Source organism: Aquila chrysaetos, chromosome 19 (assembly GCF_900496995.4).
Source record: "Aquila chrysaetos chrysaetos chromosome 19, bAquChr1.4, whole genome shotgun sequence".
Taxonomy (NCBI): Eukaryota; Metazoa; Chordata; class Aves; order Accipitriformes; family Accipitridae; genus Aquila; species Aquila chrysaetos.
Genome location: NC_044022.1, coordinates 26,609,905 through 26,627,848, shown reverse-complemented (window position 1 = coordinate 26,627,848; position 17,944 = coordinate 26,609,905). Strand labels below are relative to the sequence as shown.

Genomic DNA, 17,944 nt, shown 5'->3' with positions numbered 1-17,944 from the left:
GTGGGTGTAGGAACCCCATAAATCCCCGAGCAGAGGGTGATCTCCTGAGTAGAGAGGGACCAGCAAGAGGATGGTCCCTCTCCCTCACCAACTTTCCTGGTGGGACTTTCTATATGGAGCCGAAACCTTTCTTTTGGGTGAGCATCAGCCCCGGGTTGGACCCTCTGCTCTAGACCCACTCCCACCTGCACAGTGCCCGCCCCAGCTCACCTGCAACAGCAGCCGCTCCTCTTCCCCCGCTCCCCTTCTCCCCACCACGGGCTCACAAACAGACCCTCTCGCTCCCCTCCCCAGCTCCCTTCCAGACTGTTGCTTTTCCTGAAGCAAATTCACCCCAAAAACTCCAGCCTCTCCTCATGCTGGCTTGTGCCCGCCTGTCCTATGGCCCCAAACATCCAACTCCCTTCCCGCCTGCTCCGTGGTAGCATCAGTGGTGACTTCAGGTCACAACTAAGCCTCTCAGTCCTTGGTGCTCTGTCCTGGGACACCTTCGGTGCCAAGCCCCTGGGAAACGGCGTCACAGCTTGACAGAGATCTCATTTAGCATCACCACCAGAAGGATGAGGCTCTGAACGGCTTCTTCAGGAAACGCTGTTGTTCCTGGGGCTTTAGGTATCCGAGTGGGCACAGGGTCAATATTCCTCCTACACCCGGTCAGGAACAGTTATCCGCCAGCTCAGTTTTTGGGGCAATAGTGTTTGACTAAAGACCACCAAAGAAACATGAAGGATTGCTACTACGAAGAGAATATTTTATTACTTATAACACTTCATTCAGCTAAATCCACATAGCAATACACACAAAAATTCTTCAGAAAAGTGCAAATTCTCACTCTGTATTTGTAATATGCCCTAGTTTTACAGAAGAACAGACATCGGGTAAACAAGAGTACAGCTCCAGAACTCCCCAGGATTGTAGACAAGGAGAATGACACAACTTCAGATACTTCAATCACCTCATACAAAGCTACTCTTGAGCACGCAAAGGGCGAGGGAGGATGGAAAATGTCCTGGTTATCAAGATGGACTCTAAACACCCAGGCATCACCATGCAAAGAGCCCCCCCTCTCTTACTTGGGGGGAGAAGAGGGGAAAAAGGGGTGGGAAAGACAAAACAAAGTGATGACAATATTAGTTTTTAAATTAAAGAGAACATCCAAGTGCTTTCTAAAGCAGACCACACATCCCACCCTGCCCCAAATGACCAAAACGATCATTCCATCTTGTGGCTTCTCCCTCAATACTCTGATAGTTTCACACAAACACACCCCCTTTAATAAAACAGGACCTGAAATCCCTAATACTTCAGGAGCCAAGCAGAGAGGGGGGACAGAGTGCTACCTGAGTACTGCTAAATCAGGGAGTAACGCCAGAAATTTCAAGCTGCAGGTATCCTCCAAGCAAAGATACAGCAACAGCTTGAGATCAGTCAAGAACTGCCCAAGGCAGGTATAGGAGCCCCAGGCAGTGTGTACAGCATGTTGTAACTCACCTCAATGCCTGAAACAGAAGCACATCGAATTTTAATTCTTAATTTACTCTGTGGATGATGTGAGTATTTCCCCTCCTTAGAAGGAAGAGCTGGGTATTTAAAATTAAGGAAGTGAGGAGATGTACTCAGGCAAGCTCCTAGCTCTCCTGCAGCCCCAGGGAAACCTGCTGGGGATGCAAGTGGAGGGAAGGGCAAGTGAAACAGAACTGGCTTGCCCCCTGAACAGGACACCACACCAACGGCAAACAAAGCCGGGGCTGTGCTATGTTGGCCTATAGCTAGAGTTGTGCTTGAAGCTTCCAGTCACTCTCACACGTTCCCTCCTTCTCTTCCATGCAAGAGTCTGTGGTTCACTCATGCCATGGCAGGAAGCATCCTTTAGAGATGCAGGAGGAGAGACATGAAGAGCACTTGAAGCTATTTAATCCACAGACTGGATGCTGTATCACAACTAGAAGAAAAAATTCAGCTACAAGGTCTGTATCGTAGATATTCAACCTGGCCTGGCAAGTCTCCTGTACTTACAAAGGTCCTATCCTAGGCCCACAGAAACACAACTTTACCATACAGCTGAGTGAGACAGAGATTAAGTCTGTCACATCAAAAAAGGAAGAGACAAAACCAAGCCCTCCTAATTTTATCAAGTGCTTAAAACAAATCATTGGCTGTATGATTGCAGTTTAAAGCAAGTGACTTGCTGTAGACCAGCCTTTGAAAAGGCATATTTTAACTGGAAGCACCTAGTAAACACCATCCACAGCGTACTTTGATCTATTATCTGCTTCCTACTCAAGTCTGAAAAGCCTTTGTTCTTATCTGAAAAGTAGTAAAGAACAGCCAACAACTGAAAGAAAGTTGTGCACAAGCCCAACAAACTCTAACACGAGGTATAACAAAGTTACAGGGTGATGAAGTAAGAGAATTACAGTTCTTCACAGTAACAGAAGTAAGGGAAGCAAGATCAGAGGGAGGAGATAAAGGAGGAGTTCCACAAATGGAACAGTATAAATATATCAAACAGTTCAAATACAGTAGGAAAACAACAGTAGCAGCAGTTTAAAAACAGCAATAGTTATTATACCCTTAGAATACATTCAACACATTGTGCCTGTTGCTGTCATTCCAAAAGCACTACTACATCTATAACTTACTGCTCAAATCTATCAACGAGAAGAATCCCAGATACTTAACTCCTCGTACTTGCTTTTTTTTTTTAATTAAAGATATTCAGACTATGAACAGTTAGCAACTTCTAAGAATGCTGATTTGAAAACATAATCACTATTTTCTTCCATACTGCATTTATAACACTTGCCTACTGATATAAAGCAGATCTCTCTGGGAAATTGCAGATTCCTGCTCTCTGTAAGAGCACAAACATAACTCACAAGACATAACTCCTAATGCTAACTGCTACAATATACACACAGCTGGCCTCATCACATACACTATGCTTTTTACAGTGTTTACCTTTGTTCAGAATTATATTCCAAGTACTCTCTTCTGTACTACTAGTAGGCCATTTAAAAACAAAATCCAAAACGCCTAAGGCTTTAATCTGCTGCCAGTGGAACAAACATCAAGACCTTCTTCAAATTCAGTGCAGTTGGGATCCAGATCCACACCTTTTCATGAAAACTGAAGACAAAGCAGCAGTCAGAAATGCCTTCACACTTTGAGACCTACCCAGCACTGTACAATAACATGAGTATACTCTAAGTGTAAATGCTTTCACCCATTTTCCCCACCACATCAGTCAAATGTACAATCAAGGAAAAAAAAAAGTTTTTTGGCATTAGATACATTTCACTCAATTGCAGAACAATTTGGAAATATTTTCTCTTAACTTAAAAAATAAATAAGAATCAGTGGCAAATAAGAATTTGTGCAACACAGACCTTCTGCAGTACATGTACATTCATATACAGCAAAATACTTATCCACGGTTATAGTGCAAAGCTTCTGTCAGCATGAAATACCCAATACCCGCACAGACACGGAAACCTTGGTGCTCTTTAAAGCCATCTAGATGCAACACATACAACAACACTGCACAATCCTATGGCATCAAACTGTAAGGGTATAATAAGATGGAGGACAAATCTACAGATTTAACAATAGTGGCAAAACAATGACTTTAACTTAAGTGCATCTTAGGGTCTTTTCACGTAACCTTCAATACTGCTGTTAAGTGACCAGTCTTATCTATTTATTTAATTACTGTAAAGTGATAGCAGGGAGGTGTCCAGAACATCACTGACTTTATTCTGAATATTAACAATTTTGTAGCACACATTAACAAGTATTACTCTCAGTTAATCAATATGCAATTTCTCCTGAAGTGTTTCAGTTAAAGTATCTTCCACAGCTTTTCTCTGCCAAAACACAGCTTTTATTTTCTGAAATCCTAGATATCTACATGAGAATTTCTGTATCAGTCTATTTTTTGGAAAAAGTGATTAACAGTATCACTTTCTACTCAAACAATGGTAGGAAACAGATAATGGGAAGATGTTAAAAATTTGCCCTAGAAGATAAATAGTATTTGCAAACCGCTATTCTAACAGAAATTAGCTTACAAGACATGACAAAAAAAAAATCATGATTTAGTAACTAAAAAACTAATCAATGGTGTCAGTGTCACACCTCCACTTTCCCCCCCTCCCTTTTTTTTTTTTAAATACACAGACAGTGTGAATTCAAGCTATCAAAACCAAAACAGTCACTAGCTGGAATTTTCATTCAAAGTTACTGAATTTCTGAAACCTTTATTTAAAAAAAAAAAAAAGCTTATGACCCTTCAGAGATGCAGGATAAAAAAAATGGTTACAAGGCCTATGGTACTTAGCATGGGCAATTTATCCAAGGAATGAACAAGTTTATACTCCTCTGGAAGCCTTGGAAAGGCACTACATAATTCAAAACCCAGACTGCAAGTGGAACTGCACATGTTGCCACTATTGTTTCACTGTCAAGTAAATATTTTAAGATACACACAGGAAAGATACAATGCACCAAGAGCACCTTTAACAACAGAAGGATACTTAAGTAGCTGAAAAATGTCATATTGAACAACTTGCCTAAACAAGAAATGCTAAGCACTGAACTCTACTTCAACAGTTTTGGAAATTAAGACCAGTGACAATGATACCTACATTCACGCACAACAGCTAGGAAGAAGCAGGCTTTTTTGCAGTGATCACTTCTTTCAAGCACTGCAACTACCCCATTTAAAAAACCTTTTCACACAAAAGGTATTGAGTACCTGAAATTAGTTTAAGACAAGATCTAGTGGCTAAGATCAGCTAGCTGCCTTAAACCTACTAGGACAGTTCATTTGCATTGGTGCAGGTTAATGAGTCTTTTGGTCAAAAGGACAGAAAATTATAATAATAAATTCCACCCTTTTCCCTCACTTCCTCTCCTTATCCAAATTTTCTAGCCCAGACTTTGGTGAAAAGCCTGACAAAAGAATGCTTCTTCTTTATAGAATAAAAATGTAGCTGTTTAACACACATACACACACACGTATTAAACTGAGTTCTGTTCTTGGTTCCTTTGTTTCACATGACGCAGTGCAGGTGGTCACTTCTTTGAATACCAGTTACAGGAGATCTAAGCAGAGCGCCAGATCAGTCCATTCTTATCAGGTTCAAGGAAATTCTCAATCAAAGCTTCAATAAGCTTCTGAAGTTCTTCTTCTAGCATACTTCTGTCACTAGAAAGAGAACAATACCATGTCAAGCGGTTTAATAAACACCAAGCATCTATTAAAAAGAAATAAAAAGCAAGATCTGATGGTGATGAACTAGCTCTGTTTATGTTTCCTACCAGCATCAACATGTAAAGACTCCAACCTGCTTGCTTTAACAAGCTACTTTTCAGTAGGGGCTATTGCAATATTAATTTAAATTAATTTAGTTAAATTAAAGAAAAAAAATAATCACCACTAGAGGGCTCTAGGCTAACAGAGGGGACACAAGAACTAATAACTGCAAAAACGATGCAAGGCTGGTCAGACACAGACTGTAAATGGATTAAGAAGTAAGAATGAGCTACTAATAGAAGAGGTAGATACCCTATATTCTTCTCTACATGGTGTCCAGATGCCCATGTAGGGTATCTAATTGTATTTTGACTAAAGTGCAATTCAGGGGGACTCAGTAATCAGGCAAAGTGTCACAGCTCACAAGAGGACACTGTAATATACTGACCCTTTCCCTATTTAAATGCCCAGACATTCATTTGAGTAAAAAGATAACATCCACATGCACAAACACTAATGCATTGCAATGCTCTTTTAAAAATGCATAATCCCTCTCCTACCCCCCAGAAGTCTCACTGGAAGGAAAGAAACTCAGTCTGGTTTTAACAGAATAGGCAAAACAGGCTTATTTACATTTGCTTTGCTCATTTGTGGAACTGGCAATGTAGCATTGCCCTTCAGGTCGCCACTTCCTTTTCAAGAAAACACCCCAAAATGCTGCAATAAAACTGACTTTCCTGATGTTCAGCTTTTAAGAATAATCAATAAACAGCAACTCGGAGAAATATTTGCAAAGCTATTATAGAGAGGAATGCCTTTTGAGGTTCTTACAGACCATTTTATGCCTTGAACCAGGGAAGCTTGAAAGCTTTTCAATTTCATGTTCCAGATAATAATTGCCATTAACCATAGGTATTATTAAAATTAAAGGTTGATGCATTTTTCTGACTTACCAGAAGAAACAGAAGCCCAAATGATGCATCAGAGCATCCTCAGGTACTTTGTATCTCTCCCTGCTACTCTTACTTGTCTGGCCTTCACTTATGTTAAGATTAGGTTAAGGACAGTATTTCTAGCATTTATTTCTTCCTTGTTGGTGCAGTTGTTTGCCTCAACTATATCCTACCTTTTCTTCAGCACTTACACCAAATGGTACCTTGCCTACTCCCAGGTTTAGGGAAGCATGTTTTAACTGAAGTAAGAATTTCCATACCCATGTAACAGAGAAGTGCATTCATATGCCAGACAATCAGAAAGCTCTCTGACCAAATAAATACAAGCTTCTGGCAAGAGCTGCCATTCAGAAAATGGGGATGTAGAACGCCTACCACTTCTCTGACCTGCTGTTATTCCATGGTCAGTTCAGAATAATTTGAAAACATGATTCAAAAGATGGGCCATACCTGTGTTAATGCACTTCATGTAGCAAAAAAAGATGTTTTAAAGAATATTTCAGCAACCTGTGGAAAGCTGTCTAGGCATGGATCTGTGTATCCCCTCATGTGCACATTTCACAAGCAAAGGCAATCTACCACTCACTATCCACTGACTACCTAAATCTGACCAAAACATTCAGTGATAAAAATATGCTCACCCTGAATTCCTGCCAATAGGTAAAAGTAAATACCAAATCAGAGGCCCCTTTATGTTATTTTCAATTCTCTACTCCACAGGAATGTTGGGACTTGAGTCTAAAAGGAAAGGTACTCATGCAATTTAGGTTAGGAATCCAGTTCAAGGGCCTGCTTCTCTCCATTAGCTAGACTGAGAACCTAGGCTCCTCATTCACACTCCTGATTCCAATGGTGTAAACATACCCTGTATTTTTTTACCCCTTCTAAACTGGAAGAAGCTCAATCCAGGTGGCTGTCAAAAGGGGAAAAACCTCTAGTTACTATCCAGTAGCTTAGAGCAACACAGCAGATTCCCAAATGCAAGAGGAATCCACCTGGGTTTAAGCATACTTGCCAGCAGCAGCACAGTTTTGTCACTTTTTAATTCTAAGTGAACAAGAAATCAGGTTAATAAAAGAAGTCTTACTGCAGCAGATGCTGAAAATTCAATTCTTTGTCTTATCCACTACAGAGGGGATCCCTTATGAGCAGGAATGTGCATCATTCTGGCCAGTTTAACAGGCTGCAATGGTCAGCTGAGGCTCAGGTCTCCAAGGAGACAGCAGAGGAATCCCCACCAGGCAGGGAATCCATTCCTGCGTACTGACCTTTCAGCCCAAAGGCATCTTGCAATGTGTGCATGCAGACCTGCTACTGACCTCTGTTCGGGCAGCGCACACATCTCTGCGTAGTACTTGATCTTTGGTTCTGTTCCACTTGTCCGAAGGGTGGCAACACAACCATTTTGAAATGTAAAAGTGATCATCTGACTGCTTTTACTCACTGGCAGCACCTACATAAACAACAACATTCTATTACACAACACCCCAACTAACACAAAAGTAGGATTTTTATTTTTTTTTAATACAACATTCAGTACATACAAAGCTAAATAAACATACTGAAATCCCCTGCAGTATACTTCCACCAGCCAATGCAACAGACTAGACAAGTCATTTCAGCCTGACAGGCCTTATCACCTAGACCAGACTCAGTATTTCAGGATAACAGGACTGCCCCTTACTCCCATTGGAATTCCAACAGCTGGATGCCTGCTAGACAGCTTAAGAGTTGCAGGAGCATCAAGCTTACTCCAACTAATAAAGTTCATTCATTGTTATATCAAAACAGTCAACAATAGCCAAGCCATTTCACATTTAAGCAGTTTTCTCTCCAGTAAATGTTATTAAGCAGTTTTAATAGATGATGGTAATTATACCGCCATCTTAGTTGACATAGTACATCTTTCTGCGTAGTTTTTGGTGTATTTAACTTTCAGTCTCTTCAAAAACAGAACCTCTCCTGCAAAAATACTTTGTAACTCACCGATTTCTTATTCGGCTGGCTGCTGTCATAGCCAGTGGTAATATCTCGTACATGTAATATATTGTAAATACCACAACATTTTGGATAAGACTGAGGGGCATCGAAGTTCCGAAGTTTCTCAAATATCCTTTTGATAGTAGGAGGATCATAGCACAAGAAATAGGAAGTCTTTGATATGTGATATCCATACCTACAAGCAGATTAACATTTTCAGTCACAAGATTCAGAAGTTCCCTGCACATTTGGTATCTAAAGAAAGCCCCTGTTTGGAAAAGCAATAGCAGAAAAAGAGAATGCAGTTGTCACAGCTGTGGAAACAGACATTTATAGGCAAGTGTTTGGACTTTGAAGCAGATTTCACTGCATTACTCAGATCATCTTAAGCTATTTTTAAATTCAAGCAAAGGTTTCAGTTCCAAAGAAATAAACGCCAACCATTTGGCTAGGTACAGCCTTGGTAGCCCTCAGGAAATTAATATGCAGCATTATTCCCACACCATGAAAAATTGTGGCTGCTTGCATGGGTATGGCAGACAACAGGTTATTTCAACAGCTTCTGAGGAAGGTAACTGATTACTTAATCCAAGTTAAAACCACTATCCCTAATCAGACCTAATGCAAGCACTCAGTGTAGCAACCATGTTTGCACATTGAAATTTAAGTTGTTCTTCACTATATTCCACCCATTCCTCATCCTGCAGAGACCCTTTTCTCTGCAGCTTAAAAAATGAAATGTGACTGGAAGATGAATCCTTCTATTATCGCTATCACTGACAACTTTTCAATCCAGCTGTGCAGAACTGTTTTTGCTACAGTTTGCATATGACAGCGCAAATTCCCGAGTGCCATAAAGAGATAAATGCTGACCATCATTTGTGCTTCCTCATTCCAAGTTTCTAAGGGCCACAGTCTGTCCTTCTGCTGGGCCAGCAGGAAAAGGAATGGCATATACAATTTGCTGTAACTGTGCCACCCGTTCTGTTAAACTTTGGCTGATGAACTGGGCTTATCACAGTATGTGACTTAATTCTGACATAAGCACGTTCCTCATTTTATTGCTGTGAATTGTGTCCATAGCTATTGAACACAGGCCATTCCTTTAACCTATGTTCTATTACAAATCTCTGCAAGAACAGCACATGATCTTCTAACAATCCCCAGACCGTGTTTAAGTGAAAATAGTAAGTGTTTAAAGAGAAGCACACAGACCACAACTAAGATATAGCTACCCCTCAGAAGATAACAGAAGTAACATAGCATGAATCAAATACAAGAGAAAAGTTTGTCCTGGTGGATCCATATGCAAAATTCTACTCTTTCAGAATTTATTGCAGACACACGATAGAAAGGGCCTCTTTAGTCCTTTGGGAGATAGGGTGTTCAAGGGGTATCTGTAATACTCAAGACTGTAGTCCATCTTAGCATCAGAAAAAACAACTTACAATGAGAAAGCATCTGAGGGACACATTAAAAATATTTACTAGATTCTTCCCAGCTCCAAAATAGTTAAGTAGAACATACTAGTGAAAAATACAACTTACGTTTCATATATTTCAGTGAGTTTCTGTGCTAGTGTTAGGTTCTTGCCGTCCAGGTAGGTTGCCATTTCAGCTATAACTACAGCTGCACTTACACCATCTTTATCCAACACTGATGTGCCACACATGAAGCCTAGAAATAAAAAAATTGATCGTGGAAAAATAATCTGACATACTATTACACTGCTTTATTTGAAGTTTTAACCTTCTTCCTGTAAAAGAAAATTGGCCAATATATGTAAGCTGTTTTTATTACTGCATATGCATTCCCCTTTCCTAAGAAACCTAATTGACTTAGGGGTTATAGGGCTGGAAAGATAATTAATTAATTACAGATTGATAACATCTGCTCTCTGATGAGATCTCTCATAGTACAGTGCTAAACATAAAAGTTTGCTGGTTTTGTGCAAGCATACCGATACTGCAAAGAGTCTTGCCAGTAATTTGAACCAAAGGAACCCATACAGATACAGCCTTGGTAACTCAAAAACCACTGCTCCACAGTACTTCCAAGATGCCTTCTTTCTGAAGGGATGCATGAGGAAGATCTTAACTCCTTATGGTTAAAAGCTTCTTCAATTTTATGAATGAAACTGGCATAAGCACACACCCTCTTCACTGCGTGCTTCATTTTCAAATGCCATATTATACGTGAACATGCTGTCCCAGAAAGCTGCCATTTATCCTAAGTGGAGAATTCCTATAGCCAAAATGTTCGCTACAGAGTTCTCTACAGGTAAGTGGCATCAGCAAGATTACCAAGATAGAGTGCTCAAGGAAAGGTCAGCAGGACTATTCACGCACTTCCATAAGGTATTCAATGCTATTCCATACATTTGGATTCCTCACATATTGTTCTGAAGTATGAGGGGACAGTAGCTGTAGCTCCTGGAGGAACTGCAGCACTGGTGCAATGGACAGCATGACCGAAGCAAGCCACCTTCCAGTTCCACATAGTCATTAACAGTGAGTCCTCGCAGAGAGGACCTGTAAGATATTAAACTGCTTAAGAACAGATCCTATGCTTGATCTCACCTAAAAGGCCACAAAGCAACAGCAGTTTGGCTCCGGCATCTCAGGACTTTCAACCTGTATCAGAACAGGTTCGTATGAGGAAATTGTACAAGCACAATACCGGAATCAGAGATTTGTGTATCATGTATTATGATAGTTGGCAAGTTGATATGATGAGAGCAAAATACCAATACTAATAACTAACAAGAAAAAAAATAAAGTACTTTTGTGTTTTGTTTCATAACTAAAACCACTCCTTTTTAGTCGCATTTCCCCCACACAGTTCTCAACATTTTAAAGTGATATTAATGTACATACCAATAGACTCCTCAAATGCAAAGAGAACTACTTTTCCATTATCTAGGAGATCTTTTACTCTACTTCCAATCCATTTAAAACCAGGGAGTGTTTCCTGAAAAAAAAAAAAAAAAAAAAAAAAAGAGTGCATTAGATACACATTTTCTATTTAGTTTCAAGTCAAGAAGAAAATGTAGCCACTACTCCTTTCACTTCTGGGATGCTTCAGACAAAAACAACAAAAAAGGGTAAAAAAGATGATGCATTTTTTTGAATTTTAAGGTCAATGGGAAAGACTGCTGCAGAGTCAAAACACTAAAGCTTAAGGACATTTTTCTGATTTTCTTGAAATAATTTCCCTGAATTTAAATCTAAATAACTGACAGAATATGGACAGTAAACACAAACATTAGACAACTCATATCTTCAGCTTAGATTATGAATCTAAGGTAAAGAGTCACCAGATAGCATTTTACTAGTGAATACTCAACTAGGACGTAAATATCAAATCAAGGAGTAAGCATGCTTGAGAGACTGTGGTTCTCTCTGAGATCAGATAAGATCTTCCATGGTGCTTATCAAATGAGACAACAGTACAAAGTTATTCAAGAGGAAAAGTTACAGAAATATAAACAGCAATTTTGAGTAATGGGAGGGAAGAACACTGCTTGTGCTCTTCAAACCATGCAAAAGCAGTCAAAAGCTTAGAAACAGTCCTTCTTGGAGAGAAGGAAGGTACAAAGAGGGGAAGCTTTTAGAGGAGACCAAGGGGTTCTGTAAACTCCTAGCTTTTTTTTTTTTTTTTTTAGTCAAATGTATCCCTTTCCAGACCAAAAAAAAAAAAAAAAGACAGTATTTAGTAAGATAATGACATTCACTACAAGGCAGTGACATCCAACCCAATTAAGCATATCGGGACAGTCACTGAAAATGGTTTTCAGAGTTGCTTTCAATTTTAGTTTTTAATTCCTCACTGTTTGGCAAAATATTTTTTCCTAGCACATGGATTTAATTAAGACATGTATTAAACAAGACCCAGACCTTTGCATGTTTGTGCTAAGCTTCAGAGCACTTGCAACTCTTATGGCTAACATCCAACAGTCTCAGAAATCAGAGCAAGTACTTAATTTGAATGCAGGAACTAAAATAATAACTGTCAATCTGCGGGGGCACCCCCCATTTTCTTTTTTAACAAGTCCTTAATGAAACTACATTAAACATCTGAACATAAGAGTTCCTCTGTCTGTCACAATTTGAAGTAAAACCAAATTTAAAACATACTAGTGATCTGGGCACCTGAAGGAACATTGTGTAACCTGTATTTGTTACAAATCCATCAAAAAGTACTCCATTTTTGTAGTAAACACACCAAATTGCACACACTTTCATTCTCTCACACAGAATAATTTATCTCTAGAAAAAATAGAAATGCCTTTGTCTCAGTTATTATATGTATTTTCGCTTTTAATCTGCGTCACCTGTTACAGCCTCCTTGCAGCTTTGCATAAGTTGATCTCAGTCTGCATTCACTGTAACATGCATTGAGAAACTGCAGATGCTGAAGTCAGGCTTGTCTAGGTAAAGTAGCATTCTCTGCAAGTTGGAATGCATAGAAACTCCCAGCCAAAAGACTAGAAATCATCTGTGTTTTTCATTTTGTAAAGTCGTAAGTGGAGTGGCTAGATAGAGAACATGGCAATCAGATTTTACTCCGCCAAGAAGACATCGTAAAAAACTACACTTACTTCAAAGTGAAATCCCTCTTTAAGTGCAATTGCCCTCAAAATTTTCGAGGAGACTGTGGTCGCTAACATGTAAACATTCTTCACATCAGCATCTTCGGAGCAGTTTTCCTTCCAGCAAGAAAACATCCACCACCCGAACAAAGCTGCTAGCTCGTTGCCAGTGAATACCTTCCAGCGGCCACTGCAAACAGGATAGAAAATGTAAGAGCTCTTTCAGGTTTCCCAGGAGCATCCACTTAGGGGAAGATGTTTCTGCAGTCACTAGAACAACAGGAATCTGAGCACACTACTGACAAGCTGCTCTATACAAAGCCACTGTACTAACAGGACTCCACATTTATCACGTATCAGTGATTTACAAGCCCAGTGCATTCTGTTAGATAGCAAAGATACCACTTAAGCATCCTTACTGTCAGCTTTAAAACAGTTTAGGTCTTTTTAAGGTATCAAACAGAAGTATAGCAGTCTATATACTGCAGTCAGGCAATGCCTGCACAACTGCGCATTATAGACAGTTACTTACACAACGATCAGAATTTTGGCCTGTTAGTGGAAGAAAAATAATTTCTATTCAATATGAAGAAACCAGAGGAAAAAAGAACCTCAAACAAACAAAAAAACAAAAAAAAAACCCAAAAAACCAAAAAGCCCACAAGAGTTAACTGTCCCAAGGCAGAATTTATTTGCCTAATAGAAGTGAAAAAACAGTAACAAGATTTTACTGTCTTTAGTAACCACTCAATTTTTCAGTTAAGTTTTACTTGGCCATTTAATGTAACACCGGTAAGTATTTAATCTTTTCTGAGTTATTAACTGATTTTATTTAAAATACATTCTTTCAGGTGGAGCTATACCAAAAGATGAAGCTAGCAAGAAAAATACCCAAATAGCTAAGTTACAACACAAAAGAGTGGGTTGAAGGTGTGTGCCTGTCTACCATTTGGGGACATTCTGCAATTTTCACTACCTCTTCTGCAGAAAGAGATAGAATAAAAGGTCCCGTCACTTACTTTTCCTGATGCTCTGCCACTGCTAGTCTATCTGCATCTGGATCAGTAGCCACTACTACTTTAGCATTTTCTTTCTCTGCAAGCCTCAGTGACAACTCCTAGTGGGAGAAGAGGGTGGGGGGAAAAAAAAAAATAAAATCACAAGAGCAAATAAACCCACAGTCTTCCTACTTACATATAACATGCAGTGAAAGAAAATCTCGTATGGATTGCCCACTGTATTAACACAGCTGAAAGCCCCGTACTCCCTGCTCTCTTCCTTGATTTGTTTTTCAAGAGTGTCATATCCAAACAGAGGAAAGCTCATAGAAATCTGATAAAGTAGAAACAAAAATACCAGCACAGATTCTCCTTCTTCAGGATTTGGGCATTTGACAGTAGAGAAGTCTGGATCTGGATCTTTTTGTTCAGGTACTGGAATGGGGGGCTGAAAGCCAAATGCTTTGAAAGCCAACTGCACATAGTCATGTCCAACTCCATGAAAAGAGGTATGAACAAACTTCAAATTTGTTTGCACATTTAGCTCCCTGAGAAGGAAAAAAGAATTTCAGTAAGCCTTTACTTAGTTATTTAACAAGACTACTTTCATGTGGGAAAGCAAAAGAAAAATGTAATTATACTTTGTACTATTCTGCTGGATTCTGCATTAATTTCAAACCAAGCGCTCATTTGGACTTTGACTAGAAATTGCTGATTTAAAGGTGCTTCTCCTGGAAAATGAGAAATTTACTGTCTGCTGAATCAGCTGAAAGTCTCCCAAGAATGAACTGCTAATTTCTGCATCAAACTTGAGCTCTTCCACCACCCTGAAGATCTTACTCTGGCTCTACTCCACCTACATTATTCATCCTCCTCCTTTTATTTTTGTCTTCTGTCACATCTAACCTTTAAACTTCATCTTCTCGCCTCTATCCCATGCATCTACACCTCATCTTTCCTCTGAATTTCTGCATTTTATTCAGAACTTTCAGCATACTCATTTGCATCAAACGGCTCACATCAGGGTGCTTTACTGTAGCCTAGTGTCCAAAGGCAGGCTGCTTTATTGTCAAAAAGTGTGTTTTAGTCCTAATGATGGTGACCATCTAATTTAGTGACACATCAGAGAAGGGATGGGGTGAGACAGAGTAGAGAGATGGCCAAAAATTATTCCCACCATGAAGAGCACAGAGCAATGGCCTCAACCAGATAGTGATGTCAGTAGCAGAGTGCAGCACTTGCTTCTGTGAACTGCAAAGGCAGAAATCAACTGATTTGTGATGACAAAAATCATTACAGGCAGGTCCAAAACTGTTAAAATTTTGGAATACACCCCAATCCCTATACCCAAATCAAAAATGTTTATGTATGGCAGCATCACATGCTTTATTATTGAAGTCTATCTGTCAGCAGTCAGTTTTCTACAGGTAACCCAGAGCTTACTTAAAAAAAAAACAAACCACAATTTAAGTACATTTTGATTTATACAATACCTATGATAACAGATCTTTTTCAGATCCTCCATGTAACAATCACAAATTTTCTTCAGAGGATCCTGTCTAATGGGACTGGTGTCTACCAGGTTCTCATTCCAAGAGCCATTCCATGGTTCAACACACTCTTCTATACATTTTATAATTTCCTTATCATGAGGAGAGGTGATCTGTGCTCCATTTTCCCAATAAACCTGGTATAAGTTTAAGGAAAACAAGACACAGTTTATTTACAAATATTAACAACTTGATAAACTTTTTTACTTATATGATTCTGCATGCTTCCTGCTTCTTCAAGTCATACAGAAAAGGCTAGCATCAGACTGGCTTGATTCTCAAAAGTCATTTGGAATCACAGTTTATGATTTCAGTTATGTAATGACAGCTACTCAGCAACACGACCTATTTTCAGAAAAGCTGGTATTTAACTATTATGACTGAAATCATTCAGACGTGAGAAAACAAAACTGAGCACTTACATTTGAGAGTGTTGTGCAAACTGTAACAGAAGAAAAAGATTACCTTCTACATAGTCTGGCATTCCTTTTGAAAAAGAAGCACAACTTGTTTTTGAAATCAAAACAAAAAGAGATAAGCAGCGTGCCAAGGTACATGTTTTTCCGTAACTGAACAACTGTAATCTTTCAGCTGGAAACATTATCAAGTCCTGAACTATAAAAAGTCTCTGTTAAAGAATTATTTAGATGACAGTTTTCCCACAGTTTGTTTCCAATAGCATGGTTGAGTTCACAGTGCAGACTTTCTAGTCAGACCAATCTGTCTCTCTTTTCTTGTCCACTGGCTTTCGTGAAACCCATAGGTACTCAGCATCTTCAAAACTATGGGTTTGTCAAGTTTGGATAAAATTGTCCAAAACCTTCAGAAGCTGCTCAATTCACAGGGGAAATAGTGAAAGATAAAACAATTCTTGTGAAAGACTAGAAAAAACAGTATCTTGACAAAAGTGAAATGCTTTGTATCAGAAGACACAAACATAGTAGCTTCTTGATAAATGAAGCAACTGGAAAACTGATGTGGCTTATTTTCTTATTCATTGCTATAGCTAAGCAAAAGTAAAGGCTGGTGAAGTACTTTACAACTTGTTCCACAGAGGACAAGTGCAGTACAATCACCTCCAAGAGTTATCTCTGTGCAGAGTAAGACTGGTTCTCCTATTATTGCCATTACTCGCTGACCTGTTACTAAGCTTCTAGAATGCTAAGTTTAGTTAAAGTTTAGAGTTTAGTTCAGATTCTTATAAAGTTTAGAAAGGAAATACCGTGTTACAATACAGCATAAGCAGCATTTGCTATTATGGGTGGTTATACTGTTCCAAGCTTTCAAAATGAAGCCACCCACCTCTCTCTCAATGGCCCAAAAAACCAATCTTACAGGGAGCAACACACTACTACAAAGTTTTATTAATCAACTCTCAAACCATCACCATCTCCAGGACAGTTAGGTACTGTATGGACTAATTCACCTAAGTTCTAGCTTAGTTTTAAACTCATTTTTAAGTCTAAGAAGTGAACACAAACTCCTTAAGCATTTCTTCAACTGCTGATTAGACGCTATGGAACATCACAACAGACTTGTGCTCAAGATACACAAGCAGCATAGTCTTAAGTTCTAGTCACAGAAGAAAGTGTGTGTAATTCCCATTACAGAAGAACAAGTTACTTGAAATTACTTCTTCTAGCACACACAAACATGTGCTCCAGAAGCAGCCAAATGCCAAAGGCATGTAGGTAATACTGGTAAGCAGCTGGCTGTGACATGCTATGAACTTCAAGTTCAAGCCTTACCTTGTATCCGTTGTCCTCCTTCCGGTTGTGGGATGCTGTGATCATCACACCAGCCACAGCTTTGAGCTGCTGAACAGCATAGGGCTACAAAGGAAACCCAGAAATGTTGATTTACCCAAGAGTTCTGCAGCTGGCACAAATAACATTATATTATTAGGTTGGTTGTGCAATAAGATGCTACAGGAGAAGTGGGTCTTAATGTTTCACTCACTTGAAAATTGTATACATGAATGCTCATCATTCTGTTTCTTGTAGCTAGTAACAGAGAGAAAGCTTGTTCTATTCTGTTGCATAGGGACATTATTCTATTTACCAATTACATAAACACAATTGTTAATAGGTCAACTAAAGAAAGTCTACACTCAGATTACACTAGTATTTGAGAAAGAGAAAACAGGTTGAAACAGAATGAAGGAATTCACCAAAAGGCTTGTTGAAAAACAAGTTACAGGTATTTCCAGCTAAAGAGCATCCAGTCTTTTCAGTCTTCCCCTCAAAACAAGATCCACAGCATACACAGCACACTAGAAAAGCTTACAGAATAGAAAAAGATTTAAAACCCTGCAAGAAAAAGCTTCTGTGAGTAGAATAGAAAGCTCTGGGTTTTGATATATTAAAAGTAGGGGCAATCCTTAATTTCTTCTACTTTAAGCAGTGTAAGTCTTATGTCCAAAAACATACAGTCCCTATGTATGTGTATGTATTCTCACACACATAAATATCATATTTGACCCTTATTAAACACCTGGGTGTTTAAGCACAGGATAAAAGTAGAACAGAAGGCTTCACCTGTAACTAACACAGCAAAGCCTGGACTGCAATAACTACTGCCCTCGCATAGCAGCCTAGGGTGAAATGTGATTTTAC

At 39.1% G+C, this 17,944-nt stretch overlaps 1 protein-coding gene across 1 annotated transcript in view; it reads right to left on the bottom strand.

The window, feature by feature from the left end:
• Positions 1-730: 730 nt before the first annotated feature.
• The window catches only part of PGM2L1 (phosphoglucomutase 2 like 1), a 43,502-nt gene continuing 26,288 nt past the window's right edge, over positions 731-17,944 (bottom strand). Inside the window, exons 6-15 of the mRNA XM_030042494.1 lie at positions 17,078-17,161; positions 15,273-15,466; positions 14,138-14,327; positions 13,801-13,898; positions 12,791-12,971; positions 11,067-11,160; positions 9,738-9,867; positions 8,197-8,386; positions 7,530-7,663; positions 731-5,209 (exon numbers count right to left, since the gene is read on the bottom strand). Of these exons, the coding sequence (XP_029898354.1) occupies positions 5,107-5,209; positions 7,530-7,663; positions 8,197-8,386; positions 9,738-9,867; positions 11,067-11,160; positions 12,791-12,971; positions 13,801-13,898; positions 14,138-14,327; positions 15,273-15,466; positions 17,078-17,161 (1,398 nt within the window). The 3' untranslated portion in view covers positions 731-5,106. The remainder of the gene's footprint in view (positions 5,210-7,529; positions 7,664-8,196; positions 8,387-9,737; positions 9,868-11,066; positions 11,161-12,790; positions 12,972-13,800; positions 13,899-14,137; positions 14,328-15,272; positions 15,467-17,077; positions 17,162-17,944) is intronic.